General features: G+C 42.2%; 2 protein-coding genes across 3 annotated transcripts in view; both read left to right on the top strand.

Moving 5' to 3' along the window:
• hbs1l (HBS1-like translational GTPase) overlaps positions 1-1367 on the top strand; it is a 53123-nt gene extending 51756 nt beyond the window's left edge. Inside the window, exon 15 of one of the 2 annotated variants that reach the window (XM_058409508.1) lies at positions 306-1367. In XM_058409508.1, the coding sequence (XP_058265491.1) occupies positions 306-317 (12 nt within the window). In that variant the 3' untranslated portion in view covers positions 318-1367. The remainder of the gene's footprint in view (positions 1-305) is intronic. The other variant, XM_058409506.1, reaches the window with a different exon arrangement.
• A 4196-nt stretch (positions 1368-5563) lies between these two features.
• aldh8a1 (aldehyde dehydrogenase 8 family, member A1) lies at positions 5564-15997 on the top strand. Its single transcript, XM_058409509.1, has 7 exons — positions 5564-5790; positions 8828-8975; positions 9772-9927; positions 9998-10147; positions 10387-10643; positions 12848-13009; positions 15314-15997. The coding sequence occupies exons 1-7, from the start codon at positions 5662-5664 to the stop codon at positions 15764-15766; spliced, it is 1455 nt and encodes a 484-aa protein (XP_058265492.1). The 5' UTR covers positions 5564-5661; the 3' UTR covers positions 15767-15997.
• Positions 15998-17500: the final 1503 nt, after the last annotated feature.

The following is a 17500-nucleotide window of genomic DNA, read 5'->3' as shown; positions in this document are numbered from 1 at the left end:
GCACACACACACACTCTCTCTCTCTCTCTTATACTCTCTCTCTCTCTCTCTGTCACTCTTGCACACACATGCACAGACACGCTCTCTCTTACTCTGTCACTCTTACACACACACACTCACTCTTGCACACACATGCAGACACACTCTCACTCTCTCTCTCTTACTCTCTCTGTCACTCTTACACACACACATGCACAGACACATGCACTCTCTCTCTCTCTCTCTCTCTCACACACACACACACTCACACACACACCAATATATTGTGACCCTTTCTCTCAATAAGCATTTCTCTCTCTCTCTAGATCAAAGAATAAACTGCAGCTGCACTCCGATCCTTCAGGACACGCTGACTGGACTGAGGAGCCACCGAACAGAAGTGCAATTCCACCCACGAACTGGACGTCCCACCCGATCCTCACCCCTTTCCCTCCTCGTCACGAGCTCATCCACATCCTCTCTGGTCTCTAACATGGGAAACACTTTCCACCTGAAGGCTCGGCATCTGCATGCCTTAGACTCCCTTTAACACCACTCAAGCACAGATTGTTTACATTCACCACATCCCTGATGAACAAACAGTGAGCTGAGTCTTTTATTATTTTATGTAGCTTAATGGAAATCTTAATTTGACTGGTAGAAAGAAAGGGAAATGCACCCTGGGATTGGGGTGAGATGTTTTTAGGGTGCATTTTTTTTTTTCCTGAGGATATTTATGAATTATTCATCAAGGGCTTTGTTATCACAGAACCAAATATTGTACAATGCATTGATCTTTCAAAATCCCTTTCTCTCATATCTATTGCTGCTGATGAAAATGAAATGAATAACCTGCTCAGGTCTGCACTAGTGTTAAAAAATAAATAAAATAAATAATAAATAAAATGTAATAATAAAGTAAATATATTTAATAATAACAATAATTATTAATATTAAATATAATAATAATTAAAAAAAATATAAAAATAATTATTTTAAAAACTGTGCACCAAACCTACAGTCAACACTAAAGACCTGAGTCGAGTCAGTAGAGACAGAGAGAGTTAACGAAGGGTTCTTCTACAGTGCTACGGTGAGGAGGGGGGGGGGGTTATTGAAGCTGAACTTGTTCAAACATCTGAATGCTTCTTCAGTATGAAAATAAAATCACAAACATGGCTGCACAACTCCTTGCATGACCTGACTTATATTTATATTCGTGGCTGTCAGTGAATACATCCTGATGCTGGGACACTAGGTCATGGCCTGGGTGTTATCAGTCTACACACTCTGTTGGAGAAGCAAGGAAAAGCACACAGACTACACAGGTGCTAGATTTTAAATTCTTTATTAAAGGAGAAAGAACAAAAATCTACAAATAATGTCCTCACCCCCTGGTCATCCAAGATGTTCACGTCTTTCTTTCTTCAGTTGTAAAGAAATGAGGAAGACGTTTCAGATTTTTCTCCATAGTGTGGACATCAATGGAGTTTGATCTTCCTGAATGCAGTTTAAAAGCAGCTTCATAGAGCTCTAAACCATCCCAGCCCAGGAAGAAGGCTCTTATCTAGCCATTTTCGTAGAAAAATAAAAAATTGTATACTTTTTAACCACAAAAGCTCGTCTATCACGAGCTCTGGGATGCATGTCCGTGATGCTACGTACTATGCAATCATGTCTGACGTAGGCGGAGCTACAGACCCAGTGTTTACAAAGCAAAGACCAAGGAAGTGCAAATAAATCAAACGCTCTTTACTAACAAAAAGGTAGAAGGAGAATGTCTGGGTGCGTTGACCTCCAGATGCAGAGAGCGAGCAACCATAGCTTCGATCGCTCAGTTATGACAAAATGGTGTATTTCCGCCACTAACTGGTATGGAGTGTGGATCAAAACGACTTACTCCCTTCATTATTTATTGATTTAAAATCCTCTCACACATTAGTTCTAAACCTTAAACATTCATTTCTCGAGGTATTTTGTAAAATATCTCTCCGTATAACCTCGGAGCAGTCCTCCTTCTCCACACTAGTAAACACTGGGTCTGTAGCTCCGCCTACATCATGTGTGACCCTTCGACATGATTATGTAGTACGTAGCGTCATATAGCATAGCATCCCAGAGCTAGCGCTAGACGAGCTTTTGTGGTTAAAAAGCATACGTTTTTTTTTATTTTTCTAAGAAAATGACCGATGTTTTGGCTAGATAAGAGTCTTCTCCCTGGGCTGGGATGGTTTAGAGCTCTATAATGCTGCATTTAAACTGCGTTCAGGAAGATCAACCTCGGGGGCACCATAGACGTCCACTAAATGGAGAAAAATCCTGTAATGTTTTTCTTTAAAAAAAAAACCCATCATTTCTTTATGACTGAAGAAAGAAAGACGTGAACATCTTGGATGACGAGGGGATGAGGAAATTATTTGTAGATTTTTGTTCTGGAAGTGAACTTCTCCTTTTAAGAGGTCATCTTAAAGGCAACCAGGGACTCGGCTTTTTACGAGTCTCGATCCGTGCCTTCCTTGTGGGATCAGTCGAGCAGTGCTGGAGGATCTGAGGAAGCTTCATACTGTTGTTCTTCACACACATTTCACCAGAGATTTCCTCTTTTTACTCAATAAGTTACAGAAATCTTATGAATGGATGAAAATACTATGCAAGAGCCTATTATATAATATCCTCAGTATACTTTTTAGGAATGATTGACAAATTTTCCATTGTATTTGTATTCCTGATATTACAAAAAGACATTATCAATACATTCAAGGTTTTATTTGTCACCCACACAGTTATTCACGGTATTTAACTTGTAGTGAAATAAAAAAAAAAACCTGCTTAAAAAGTATTTAAGGCGGCTCAGGAATTTCAGCAAATCCACCTTAAATCCACACCACTCGTGTACAGGTTTGTGCTTTTTTCTTCCTCCACTTGGTTGGAAGCGTGTAATATTTTCAGGTTGTTTTCAAGAAAAAAAAAAAAACAGTTTATTGTAGCATTGTGATGGAATTTTTATCAATGAAACCAGCAAAGGAACTGATGAGATTTTCTAGAATGGATCCAAACAGGTTCAAGATCAAATATCTGATCTAATATTTTTTTCTATTATTTTTTCTATTATTATTATTATTATTATTATTATTATTATTATTATTATTATTATTAAAGTTTTTCTTTAATAATAGCTTCCTTTCTTTTGGAAGTATATTTTGAGGGTAAGGAAACTAGAAAACAGCCAGATGAAAGGAAACTGCTGGTAAAAGGAAAAGTTTTGGAAGAAGAAGAGGAAGCCTTTATCACCACCACATATACACTGACCAGCCATAACATTATGACCACCTGCCTAATATTGTGGTGTTCCCCCTTTTGCTGCCAAACCAGCCCTGACCCGTCCTGCACTGTGTATTCTGACACCTTTCTATCAGAACCAGCATTAACTTCTTCAGCAGTTTGAGCAACAGTAGCTCGTCTCTTGGATCGGATCACACGGGCCAGCCTTCACTCCCCACGTACATCAATGAGCCTTGACCGCCCATGACCCTGTCACCGGTTCACCACTGTTCCTTCCTTGGACCACTTTTGATAGATACTGACCACTGCAGACCGGGAACACCCCACAAGAGCTGCAGTTTTGGAGATGCTCTGATCCAGTGGTCTAGCCATCACAATTTGGTCCTTTGTCAAACTCGCTCAAATCCTTACGCTTGTCCATTTTTCCTGCTTCTAACATCAACTTTGAGGACAAAATGTTCACTTGCTGCCTGATATATCCCACCCACTAACAGGGGCCATGAGGAGGAGATCATCAGTCTTATTCACTTCACCTCTCCATGGTCATAATGTTATGCCTGATCAGTGTACAGGGGCAGCTATGATACAGTGCCCCTGGAGCAGGGAGGGTTAAGGGCCTTGTTCAGTTGCCCTGGCCAGCAGTGGAGGTCGGTGGTGCTGGGGCTTGAACCCTGATCCTCCAATCAACAACCCAGATCCTTAACCAGTAAGGTTTTGCACTATGCACTATTTCTCAGAACCATGTTGTTTTAAATATGAAATGAAACACAACTACTCTGATGTGAAACAGTAGTAGATTAAACTTTTTTATAAGTTTACATTTCTTGTTATTTACATTATATTAGCTATAAACAGTTGTTCCTTAGTCATATTATAGATAAACTGCTAATTTTTCTGTCTTAATGATATACAGTTGCAGCTTTACCTTTGCCATACAATTCTCACTGTTGCTATAGAAACACTTGTCTAAGCCATTTCAGTTGTTTTTAAAGCTACCTACTGAACTGAAAATGGTTGTAAGCCCCCCCCCCCATTCATTGACGTGCATTGAACTTTTAGTTAATTATCTAACCACTGGTTATGAAATCACCTAACTGTAGGACCCTGGTTGCCAGATTAATAGTTTAAATCATTTTCTCTAGCTCTTATCCAACACAGGGTCACTGGGAACCATGGAGTTTATCCCAAGGAGATTCGGGGTGTGGGACATCCTGGATTTAGAGATGCTAATCATTCTACAATGCATGTCTTTGGACTGTTGGAGGTAACTGGAGGAAACCCCTAAAGCATGGGGAGAACATGCAAACTCCACTCACACAGGGCAGGGGCTGGAATCGAACCCCTGACCCTGGAGGTGTGAGATTCGCATCCAATAATTGTTCAAAGAACCTTTGGTTTGTTTTGGTGAAGTATATTTGCTTTCCATTTTTCACATGAATAAATGAAATTTGCTTTGTTTGTGTATTTGTGAGTCTGCAGAAGAATTATTAAATGATTATTTTAATTGCTAACAGTCTGTTCATATGCCAGCTCAAGTGGTTGTTGATTGGAGATCAAGTCCCAGCACTGCCAAGCTGCCACTGTTGGGCCCCTGAGCAAGGCCCTTAACCCTTACTGCTCCAGGGCCTGACCTGTGCTCTGACTCCAACTTCCAAAGATGGGATATGTGCAGAAAGAATTCCACTGTGCTGTAAAGTTTGTGACAAATAAAGGCTTCTGTCAATGGTTATTGGTTATTTTATCATGTGCACCTTTGTACAAATCCAGTGTTTTTAAAGAAGGTTATGTTTCCCAGCAGGCTTGAGCTCCCAGACATGATCACAAACAGGTGAAACATCTTCAGTGCTACAGCCGTACTACATTCTCGAACCTGATTGGTCAGAAGATGTTGATTAATTTTCCATAACATCAGTTCGGATCGTTGTTTCAGCAGCCAGGCACACTCACAGGCACTTGAAGGGACGGGGCAGATGCTTAAAGCCGATATTTAACAACAAACAAAAAAATTGTGGTGTTTTCTGTAAGAAGATATTTATTTAGCAATTAAGGAAGGAGTCGCCAGTGTCAGAGCTTTGCAACAATTAGTACTGGTTCCGTAAATGGGAACGTCTTCCTGTTTTGTAAGTAAAATAAGCTGAATTGATTCACTCATCAATGTCAAGAAAGAAAAAATGATGGATCATAACAGAAATGTCAAAAAGCTATGGGATGTACTAGACAACAGACAAGTGTTTAATGGCATGCTTTATATCATTGAATCACCCAATAAGGTAAAAACAGCACAATCTGGCAACATGGGTCCACAGTCTCAGAGCACAACCCCGGAGCAGCTTGCAGCATATTTGCTTTCTGCTTAGTTTTCTCAGTGTGCTGAAGAAACCTTCTGAGCAAAAAACAACAATGTCCGTGAGTCTCGTGCTGGAGAACTACATCGGCGGGAAGTTCGTGCCCTGCTCCAGGCATATGGACTCGTATGACCCGTCCACCGGAGAGCTGTACTGCAGAGTCCCGGACAGTGGAGTGGCTGAGGTGAGGAATAATCTTCACTTAGGCTGGTGCTGATCATCTCATGCAGTGACACATGTATGAAGAGTGATGGGTCAGTTTAGTTACTGATTAAATAAATATCTATTTACACAGTTGCATGCTCCAGTACCGTGGTTATTACTTCCCAGATCGTGTATTTCTCTCCTGACAGTGAAATGATGTCAGGAGAGAAATAAATGACCTGTCAAACAATAACTGCAGGACTGGAGCTTCCAAGTGCACTGTGGTTTTTTTACTACCATCACATAGGGAGAGATTAGATAAATATTAGAGCACCTATAAACAATGATCTAATCAGAGTCATGCAGGTACAGGTCAGGAGCTTAAGTTAATCTTCATATCGTGTCAGATGGGCTGGTTTAAGTATAACCTGATACAGACTAACTGCTGATCTCCTGGGATTTTCCACACACAGTCTCTAGAGCAGTGCCAAGCAGAAGCCACGTCTGAGGCTATTGAAAGCCAAGAATCAACAGGTGTGGCTCATGTTTGATTGAAATAAAAACCTGTACCCAGACCATCACTGGATAAGATACGATATCGAGGGCAGCATGGTGGCTCACAGCAAGAAGGCCTTTCTGTGTGGAGTTTGCATGTTCTCCCTGTGCCTGTGTGGGTTTACTCTGGTTTCCTCCCACAGTCCAAAAACATGTACATTAGGTGGATTGGTAATTCTAAATTGCCCATAGGAGTGAGTGTGGTTCTGTCTATATATGTGGCCCTGTGATGGACTGGAGACCTGTCCAGGGTGTACCCCTGCCTTTCGCCCAATGTGTGCTGGGATAGGCTCCAGCAGATCCCCGTGACCCTAATTAGGAATAAAGCGGGTATAGAAAATGGATGGATGGATGGATGGATACGATATCGCTGCTCATAAGTTTACACAGAATGGTGTGGGGAGAAAAAAATCAGTGTCAGTTCTGTGGTTTGTTAAGGGTAAGGGGTTCAGTTTGACATGAAATGCAGTGATTATACAAATAACCACTCTTTACAGCTGTGCTGAGAAGAAAACAATCAACCAAGAACAAGACTCTTAGAATAGAAAGAGTCGAAAAGCATCTCAAGTTGACACTGAGGTAATGGTAGCTCACTGATGATGATGGACTACTGAGAAGAAGAAGGAGTTCACATCAAGGGCCACCACTGCTGGACCCTTGAGCAAGACCCTTAACCCTCTACTACTATATACTGTAGGTCTTGGTGTTCTTCAAACTAATCCAGCTGTTCTCCTCTGAGGAACAGCTGTAAGAGTCTCTGAACTCCGAACGAATGAAAACCACTTAACACCTTTCTGGACCTGCGTAGCTGTTTAGTCATGACTAAGCGTTTCGGTCGGGTGTATTGTACCTTGCCCTCATCTTCCCGGAGATAATGATTACAAAGTAGTCAGAGTCAGTGCTGTGCTCAGAGTTCATCCACAACCAGGCCTGAGAAACATGCTGTGTGTCGCCGTGACTTAAAATAACCATTTTTATTTAGAATAATCATATCACTCAGTTACACATCAGGTGGATAATCAAACATATTTAATAAACATTGATTATATGCTGAAGCTGAATGACAAATTTGCATGTCTATGTATGTTATATTATATATTTGTAATATTTATGTGTGTATTTTCCATGATAAAGTAAATGTGTACATTAAGGATGAAATTCTACTGTATATTTCAATACAAAATTCCCACAATATATCATACACTCACAATACACAATCTGTATAAGCACATATTAGAGAGATAGATAGATAGATAGATAGATAGATAGATAGATAGATAGATAGATAGGCAGACAGACTGATAGATAGATAGATAGATAGATAGATAGATAGATAGATAGATAGATAGATAGATAGACAGACTGATAGATAGATAGATAGATAGATAGATAGATAGATAGATAGATAGATAGATAGATAGATAGATAGATAGATAGATAGGCAGACAGATAGATAGATAGATAGATAGATAGATAGATAGATAGATAGATAGATAGATAGATAGACTGATAGATAGACTGATAGATAGATAGATAGATAGATAGATAGATAGATAGATAGATAGATAGATAGATAGATAGATAGATAGATAGACAGACTGATAGATAGATAGATAGATAGATAGATAGATAGATAGATAGATAGATAGATAGATAGGCAGACAGACTGATAGATAGATAGATAGATAGATAGATAGATAGATAGATAGATAGATAGATAGATAGATAGATAGATAGATAGATAGATAGATACATACATACATACATACATACATACATACATACATACATACTTTATTTATCCCAGTGGGAAATGTACAACTTCCAGCAGTATCCACAAACATAGCTAATAAGGTAATAAATAAAAAATAAAACAAAAAATAATAAATACTAGAAATTAAAGGTACAAGAGATAATCAGGATTGTCAGGAGCCTGCTCAGCACCGGTCTCTCTGCCACTGATGTCAGGCTGTCCAGTTCTGAGCCCACAGTCGAGTAGATCTTGGACTGATGGGTAATGTGATTGTGAACATTTTGCACAAAAATACATACTGCATAGTTCAAGTAAAGAGAAACTGTAACACTAAATCACACAACTGGACAATTGTTTATTTTCAACAGTGTGGCAACAAAAGCTACACATGGCTGTCAGTCTTTTAGCTATATTGTATACTGTTAATATTTACATATTTATTTACTATATACAATACTCTTTGAGGATTCTACAGTATCTTGAGATAGAATAAAACCCCATGTATGTGGGCAGTGGTAGCTCAAGGGGGTAAGGCTCTGGGTTGTTGCCACCAGTGGACCCTCCAAGCTCCAGGCTGACCCTGTGCTCTGACCCCAACCCTCCAAGGATGGGATATATGAAGAAAGAATTTCACTGTGCTGTAATGTACAGCAATCAGCCATAACATTATGACCAGTGACAGGTGGAAGTTACATAAGGAGCTGTATGCTAAAACCGAGAAGTGTTTGTGGCTTAACACAAAACTGTGTGTGTGTGTGTGCGATTAAAGGTGGAGGCAGCGGTGAAGGCTGCTAAAGAAGCGTTTCCTGGTTGGTCAGCCACAAGTCCAGCAGAAAGAGCTCAGGTTCTGAATAAACTCGCTGATCTGATCGAGGCTCGTCTGGAGGATTTCGCTCAGGCAGAGTCTAAAGACCAGGGTAATACAACACACACACACACACACACACACATATATCATTTTTGTATTATATTCTTGCGTTTTAGAGATACAGCATCCAAAAGTGGGTTTTACTGCAGTAATTGTGCATATAGTACAATACAGTCCCACATAGCAGATGGGTCTGGGCCAGATCTGGGATTAAGTTGAGTTCTGGCATGGCAAGTGGTATGTCAACCAGATGTGGACCAGGTCTGGCAGTGATGGCACTGTTTATATGATGGCTTATATGGTGTGGCCCAGTGCTGGCCTTGTGCTGGCCCAACTTTGGCAAACTAGATATGGGCCACCAAAGGGCCATCATTCTTTGTGGTATGTGGGCCGAGTGTAAGTGCATTGTGTGGGCCAGATCTGGGCCAGACCTATTTTGCTATCTGGGGTATATATACTTTTCTTTCTCCTGGAGCATTTCACCTCACACCAGTGCATGATATTAATATTCAGGACTCATTGCTGTTTTATAAGCATGAGTGTATGTTCTGTTAGAGCTACATGTGGTGTAACAGGATGTGACACGGCAAGTCGGTGTGTCTTCATGTGTAAAAATAATTACAGAAGTCTATAACAGTTCACTCATTGACATTTAAACAGATCTGTCTGAAGTACTTTAAAGAAATAGTATGACCAGTTAAGTCCATATTTGATATGATTTCATGTTAAAATGAAGCCTGAAGGTCTAAAAACAGTGCTTCAGTGAAGAAGAGTGAACACCATTCAAAGATCTTTATTCTTAAAAGTTATTTCATACAAATTTCCCTTTCTCTTTTCTGACTCAGGGAAGAGTATAAGCTTTGCCCGGACTGTCGATATCCCACGTGCCGCGTACAACTTCCGATTCTTCGCTTCGTCCGTCCAGCACCACACCACCGACTGCAGTCAGATGGACCACATGGGCTGCCTCAATTACACCGTGCGCTGCCCTGTAGGAGTGGGTGAGTGTGTAGTGTGTATGTGTTTGTGATCGAGGGAGAGATGATTTGACTCTGTTGTGTTTCCTCACAGCCGGTCTGATCAGTCCTTGGAACCTGCCTCTGTATCTGCTCACCTGGAAGATCGCTCCTGCTGTAGCTACAGGGAACACCGTGGTGGCCAAACCTAGTGAGATGACATCAGTCACTGCATGGATGATGTGCAAGCTGCTGGAGGAGGCTGGTGAGAAGTGTGTGTGTGTGTGTGCGTGTTGTATTACCCTGGTCTTTAGACTCTGCCTGAGCAAAATCCTCCAGACGAGCCTTGATCAGATCAGCGAAATTATTCAGAACCTGAGCTCTTTCTGCTGGACTTGTGTGTGTGTAGAATTAGAAATCACTCTGATTAATTTTCTCTGCACTGACCGTGTTCACACCTGGCAACAAAAACGGTATACTGTGTGTGTGTGTGTGTGTGTACAGGTTTTCCACCAGGAGTTGTGAATGTAGTGTTCGGCACAGGTCCTCACGCAGGTGACGCCCTCGTGTCACACCCGGACGTGCCGTTAATTTCCTTCACGGGCAGCACGGCTACAGCGCGAGTGATAACCGAGCGCAGCGCCCCCTACTGCAAGAAACTCTCTCTAGAGCTCGGGGGGAAAAACCCAGCCGTGGTGTTCGCCGATGCTGACCTGGAGCAGTGCATCAGCACCACCGTGCACTCCAGCTTCTCCAATCAGGTGAGTGGTCTTACTCAGCCCAGCCAATCAGATCACTGTTTCATATCAGGATAATGATCAGAAACCCTAAATGGAGTAAATGCAGTGACAGCTGAAGTGAATAAGACTGATGATCTCCTCATCATGGCACCTGTTAGTGGGTGGGATTATATGAGGCAGCAAGTGAACATTTTGTCTACAAAGCTGATGTTAGAAGCAGGAAAAATGGGCAAGCGTAAGGATTTGTAGAAAGGTGTCAGAATACACAGTGCATCGCAGTTTGTTGTGTATGGGGCTGCATAGCTGAAGACCAGTCAGGGTGCCCATGTTGACCCCTGTGCACCGCTGAAAGTGGCAACAGTGGGTACATGAGCATCAGATCTGGACCACGGAGCAACTGAAGAAGGTGGCCTGGTCTGATGAATCACGTTTTTCTATTACATCACGTGGACGGCTGGGTGCGCTTACCTGGGGAAAACTTGGCACCAGGATGCACTATGGGAAGAAGACAAGCCAGCGGAGGCAGTGTCATACTTTGGGCAGTGTTCTGCTAGGAAACCTTGGGTGCTGCCATCCATGTGTGTCAGGTATTCAGGTATTCCCTGATGGCGGTGGTCTCTTTCAGCAGGATAATGCATAGTGCCACAAAGCAAAAATGGTTCAGAAATGGTTTGATGAGCACAACCATGAGTTTGAGGTGTTGATTTGGCCTCCAAATTCCCCAGATCTCAATCCAATCCAGCATCTGTGGGATTTGCTGAACAAACAAGTCCAATCCATGGAGTCCCCACCTCACAGCACACCTTCAGGGATCTAATGGAGTCCATGCCTCGAAGGGTCAGGGCTGTTTTGGGAACAAAAGGGGGGACCAACACAATATTAGGCAGGTGGTCATAATGTTATGGCTGATCTGTGTATATATCTGTGCAATATGCCATTGAGGACACACACACACACCTTTGCTATTTGTTTGTTGGTCTTATAATTTTGTTTTCAATCCTTAACCTTCTTAAATTCTTTGGCAATACATGTACAATTCATCATGCCAATAAAGCACATTTTAACTGAATTGAATTAAAAGGACATCTACATTATTTACTGTCCAGAGTCACCTAAATAAGGATGAGGTTCCCTGCTGAGCCTGGTTCCTCTCAAGGTTTCTTTAAATTCAACTGAATTAAATTGAATTATAGAGATAAATAAAGGTAAGCAATGAATTTACAGTGATATACGTTTATATTTATAGAATTATGTGGAGTAGATGTAACAGAATGTACAGGGTGGAGCTGAAGTACTAGTGAGACGTCATAATTATGCATCTGATGCAGTTACACCGTTTGAACACTAGAGGTCACAAACACAACCGGACCGTGAGAGAGAAGTCCTGTCCTGTAAGCCTGAGGCAGGTCCACTCTGTCAGGGCAGAGATGTAATTTGACCTTATCTTGGTCTTCTCGAATTGTTGTGAAAACTTTCCCTGGGTTTTTGCTGAGAACTCGAACTCCAGCTCTCTGCAGATGTTGTGATTTTAGCTACAGATGTGTGATTGTGATACATGAAGAGGTTTGGTGTATGCAGAATGTTGCAGGATAATGAGGTGCTGAGGTGAGCGAAACAAAATGGCAAAAAAATAAAACATTTATAAAAATAAAATCTGTATGGCAAATGAACGAAAATGAAAAAACAAACAAACAAACAAAAAGACATTATCGTCCAGTTGAGTTCTAAGTAAATAAGTACTGATGATTGCTCTATCTGTCTATCTCTGTCTGTCTCTCTCTCTCTGTCTGTCTCTCTCTTTCGCTCTCTCTCTCTGTCTCTCTTTCACTCTCTCTCTCTGTCGCTCTCTCTCTCATTCTCTCTTTCTCTGCCTGTCTGTCTCTCTCTGTCTCTTGCTTTCTCTCTGTCTCTTTCTCTCTGTCTCTCTCTTTCTGCATCCCTCTCACTCTGTCACTCACCCTCTCTCTCTCTGTCTCTCATTTTCTCTCTCTCTCTGTCTCTCTCTCGTTCTCTCTCTCATTTTCTGTCTCTCTCTTTCTGTCTCCCTCTCTCTCTCATTTTCTGTCTCCCTGTCTCTCTCACTCTCTCTCTCTCTCCCTCTCTTTCTCACTCTGTCACTCACCCCCCCCTTCTCTCTCTCTCTCTTTCTCTCTCTCTTATATACATTTCCACACGGAGGCGCTGATGCTCCATATACCTCTTCTCTCTCTCTCTGTCCTCCTCAGGGCGAGATTTGTCTCTGTACCAGCAGGATCTTTGTGGAGCGGAGCATTTACCCAGAATTCCTAGCGAAGTTTGTCGAGGCGGCTCGCCAATGGAAAACCGGCGCGCCCTCTGACCCCTCGAACAACAACGGAGCTCTTGTGAGCAAGGAACACTTACAGAAGGTCAGAATTACAATGTCACAGTTAAACTGTTTTAAATGGAGCTGATTCTCAGAGGCAGCCATCTTCACTAAAGAACTCCGTGAGAGACTGAGAGACGTCTGGGGTTTGGGGGATTTGAGGCTGTTTAACTCTTATCCAGAGACGAAAATGGAGTTTGCTCCTGTTTTATTGTGTCCATGTTCAGCTTGTCTCGCATGTCTCGCTCCACAGTGGAGCTTAATATGAAGCTCATATGAAAGCATTTGTAGTTTGTTCATAAGTATTAGTGTTATATCGTCGACTAGAAGCGATAAAAGTTTTCTGGTGAAGGTCACAGGGTCGTGGGACAGGACATCAGTTCACTGCAGGACACTATTCACACAAACACACACACACACACATCTACAGGTGATCAAACTAAGCCGATCCATTTCAGCGGTGTGCTTTAAGGAGGAAACTGGAGAACCTGGTGTGAAACCCACATGGAAACAGAGAGTACATGAGAAAGCATACAGACTGTAACCTGAGTGTAGGATCTTCAAGAAGACCCTGGAGCTGTGTGACAACACTACACTGAAATCACCTCAGTGAACTCGTATTAGTCATGTGACTGCAAAGCTATTCTTAGCATTCAGGTGGATGATTGTTGATTTTAACACCAGCATCAGCTAGCTATTCTTCAGAAAACACACACAATGTCAATCATGGACACTGTATCTTAAGCTATATTTTGTCCCTTATTATATTTATTGTTGTCTTTTATTTTGTTAGAGCGACACTGTATTGCCAAAAGTTTTGAGACGTCTGCCTTTACATGCACATGAATGTAATATGGAGTTGGCCCGATCTTTGCAGCTGTAACAGCTTCAACTCTTCTGGGAAGGCTTTCCACAAGGTTTAGGAGTGCGTTTATGGGAATCTTTGACCATTCCACTAAAGGCACATTTGTGAGGTCAGGCACTGATGTTGGACGAGAAGGTCTGGCTCACAGTCTCCACTCTAATTCATCCTAAAGGTGTTCTATCAGGTTGAGGTCAGGACTCTGTGCAGGCCAGTCAAGTTCCTCCACACCAAACTCACTCATCCATGTCTTTATGGACCTTGTTTTGGTCACTGGTGTACAGTCATGTTGGAACAGGATGGGGTCATCCCCAAACTGTTCCCACAAAGTTGGGAGCATGAAATTGTCCAAAATGTCTTGGTATGAAGCTGAAGCATCAAGAGTTCCTTTCACTGGAACTAAGGGGCTGAGACCAACCCTGAAATACATCCCCTGGATTCAATGGTTTGGAGGGGTGTCCCAAAACATTTGGCAATATAGTGTCCCTTCCCTGCTTATAGCATCAGTCTTGCAAGCTAGATTAGATCTTGCAAGTTAGATAGAAAACTGATAACTTACTAAACTGATAATCTTTAGTAAGTGATAATTTGTCATCATTTTTTACTAACTGGAAGTATATCCAAAATATCATCAAATGAACATGGTTAAGGTGTTGGATTACTGATCGGAAGGTTGTTAGATCGAATCCCAGGTCCACCAATCTGCCACTGCTGGGCCCCTGAGCAAGGCCCTTAACCCCCCGATTCGTCAGATGTTAAAAATGAGATAAGTCACTCTGGATAAGAGCGTCTGCCAAAAATGTAAATGAATATAACGTGATGACGCTCACAAATAAAGTCACTCACACAACATGAGTTAAGTTAAACGATGATTGTAAGACGTGCCGTCCATCTTGAAAATTTTTATTCATTGACTGTTAGTGCCTGGAAGCCCAAGTGCAGTTAGTGTCCAAAATTCCACTGTTGTATTTTTCTGAGACTTAAAATACACTTCTTCTTTGTTGTCATTGGAGTTTTCAGTGTAAAAACACTCTGCACACTACGAACTAGCATGGAGTAGTGTAGAATCATTATTTGGAGATGTTCCTGTTCAAAAAATTCTTTATTTCATGAATAAATGTATGGACACTATTCTCAATTTACCACTAAATATAACTATAAAGAAAGGTTCTTTTTAAAAATAAATTTAGCCAAGTAATATGGAGTCAGCCTTATAAGAAAGAGAAGAGACAAGTCTCAAGTTTTCAGCTTGAACTTATTTCTTTGCAGCTTTACATCTACATTTACATTTCCTTCACCTGACACCCGCATTCCTTTAATATTTACTTTGGATTTCATAAGCAGAACTTTGCACTAGAAAATGTGGAAAAGTTCACAGGGAGTTTAATATTTACGCAAGTCTCCATGACTCTGGAGCTGTTTAGTGTTGAGTTTGTGTTATGTAAGCGCATGTTTCACGTGATGCAATGCGTGTGCTGGTTTCAGGTGCGGGGTTATGTGTCTCTGGCCGTGTCTGAAGGAGCTCGGGTGCACTGTGGTGAGGGAGTGGACGCTCTCAGCCTCCCGCCTGGTAACGCATCCGGATACTTCATGCTGCCTACGGTGATCACGGGCGTGGCCGACTCGTCTGCCGTGATGCAGGAGGAGATCTTCGGCCCTGTCACCTGCGTCATGCCTTTCGATACAGAAGAAGAAGTGATCTCACGGGCTAACGGCGTGCGCTACGGCCTGTCCGCCGTGGTGTGGTCCAGAGACGTGGGGCGTGTCCACAGAGTGGCTCGGCGGCTCCAGGCGGGGTTAGTGTGGACCAACTGCTGGCTCATCCGAGACTTGAACCTGCCTTTCGGAGGAATGAAGAGCTCCGGTATCGGGAGAGAAGGAGGGAGAGATTCCTACCACTTCTTCACCGAGGTTAAAACTATAGCTGTAAAGCACTGACCGGACGCAGGGTGACCACACTGCAGCATTAAAGTGGCTTCAGGTTAAATCAGACATTCACTTCAAACTTCCTGCTTTGTTTTCTTCTACAATGTCCTCATTCCATCAGCTAGTCAGATGTCCCCATCATGGTGTTCACATGATGAATAATAAAAGACTCTGACCTTTCCAGTTTTAGACAAATCTAATTTGATGCAACTGACTGATTAAATAAACAACTCATGCTCGTGATCTAATTTATTTATCTTCTCTAATTTGCTCCTTGCAGTATTCCAGATATGTGGTCCAAACTGTTCATTATTTAGCTTCTTAACCCATCACCAGGAACAATCACACACACACACACACACACACACACTACAGGAAATTCAAAGATGCCTATCAGATGCCTTTATCGCATGTCTTTGGACTGAGGAGGAAACCCGGATACACAGAGGAAACCCCCTGAGCACGGGGGGAACAGCTCTCAGGTCTGTGTGTTATAAACCGAAGTCCACGCCTTTCCCTCAGCGGGCAGCGTCTTTTTATTCCCTCGAGGCTGAGTGAACGTTCCTCCACCTGATGCTCACATTCCTTTCATATTTCCTCTAGGTTTTATAAGCAGTACTTTGCTCTCAGAGCACCGGTGTGATAGTGATACAGCGCTGTTAGGAGGCTGCAAGGCTATCACTTTCCCAAAGACTCAGTGTGAGGCTGAGTGTGGGAAGTGAATTTTAACACACACACACACACACACACACACACACACACACACACACACACAGACACACACAGACACTTCTTTCTGCACAAACCCACGTCCGTCCTGTGCTTCACCCTGACAGAATGTTCTGTGTGTGAATCAGTCCCCAAGCTGATGAGCCTCTGTTTCATTCCTGACATTATACAGAGGTTCAGTTTATACACACACACGCGCGCACACACACACAGATGCACACACCACAAAAAAACACACCACACACAAACAGAAACACACACACACACACACACATGTACCTCAGACACACACACAGATGCACACACCACAAAAAAACACACCACACACAAACAGAAACACACACACACGCACCTCAGACACACACACAGATGCACACACCACAAAAAAACACACCACACACATACACCTCACACACAAACAAAAACACACACACACACACACACACACTTATACCCCCCCACACACACATACCTCTCACACACACCCACACACAGACATAAACACATCCACACACACCTCACAAAACAAAACACACCACACAAAATAACACACCACACACATATACACCTCACACAACAAAAAACACGACACACACACACACACACCTCTCACACACACACACACCTAACACAAACAAAAAACACCACACACACACACACCTCACACAACAAAAAACACCACACACACATACACCTCACACAACAAAAAACACCACACACACACCTCTCACACACACACATACACCTCACACAAACAAAAAACACCACACACACACACCTAACACAAACAAAAAACACCACACACACATACACCTCACACAACAAAAAACACCACACACACACCTCTCACACACACACATACACCTAACACAAACAAAAAACACCACACACACACACACACACCTAACACAAACAAAAAACACCACACACACATACACCTCACACAACAAAAAACACCACACACACACCTCTCACACACACACATACACCTAACACAAACAAAAAACACCACACACA

This window comes from Hemibagrus wyckioides, linkage group LG15 (genome assembly GCF_019097595.1).
Source record: "Hemibagrus wyckioides isolate EC202008001 linkage group LG15, SWU_Hwy_1.0, whole genome shotgun sequence".
Taxonomy (NCBI): Eukaryota; Metazoa; Chordata; class Actinopteri; order Siluriformes; family Bagridae; genus Hemibagrus; species Hemibagrus wyckioides.
Note: the sequence above shows the minus strand (reverse complement) of the source record. Positions and strands in the feature narration are given on the sequence as shown.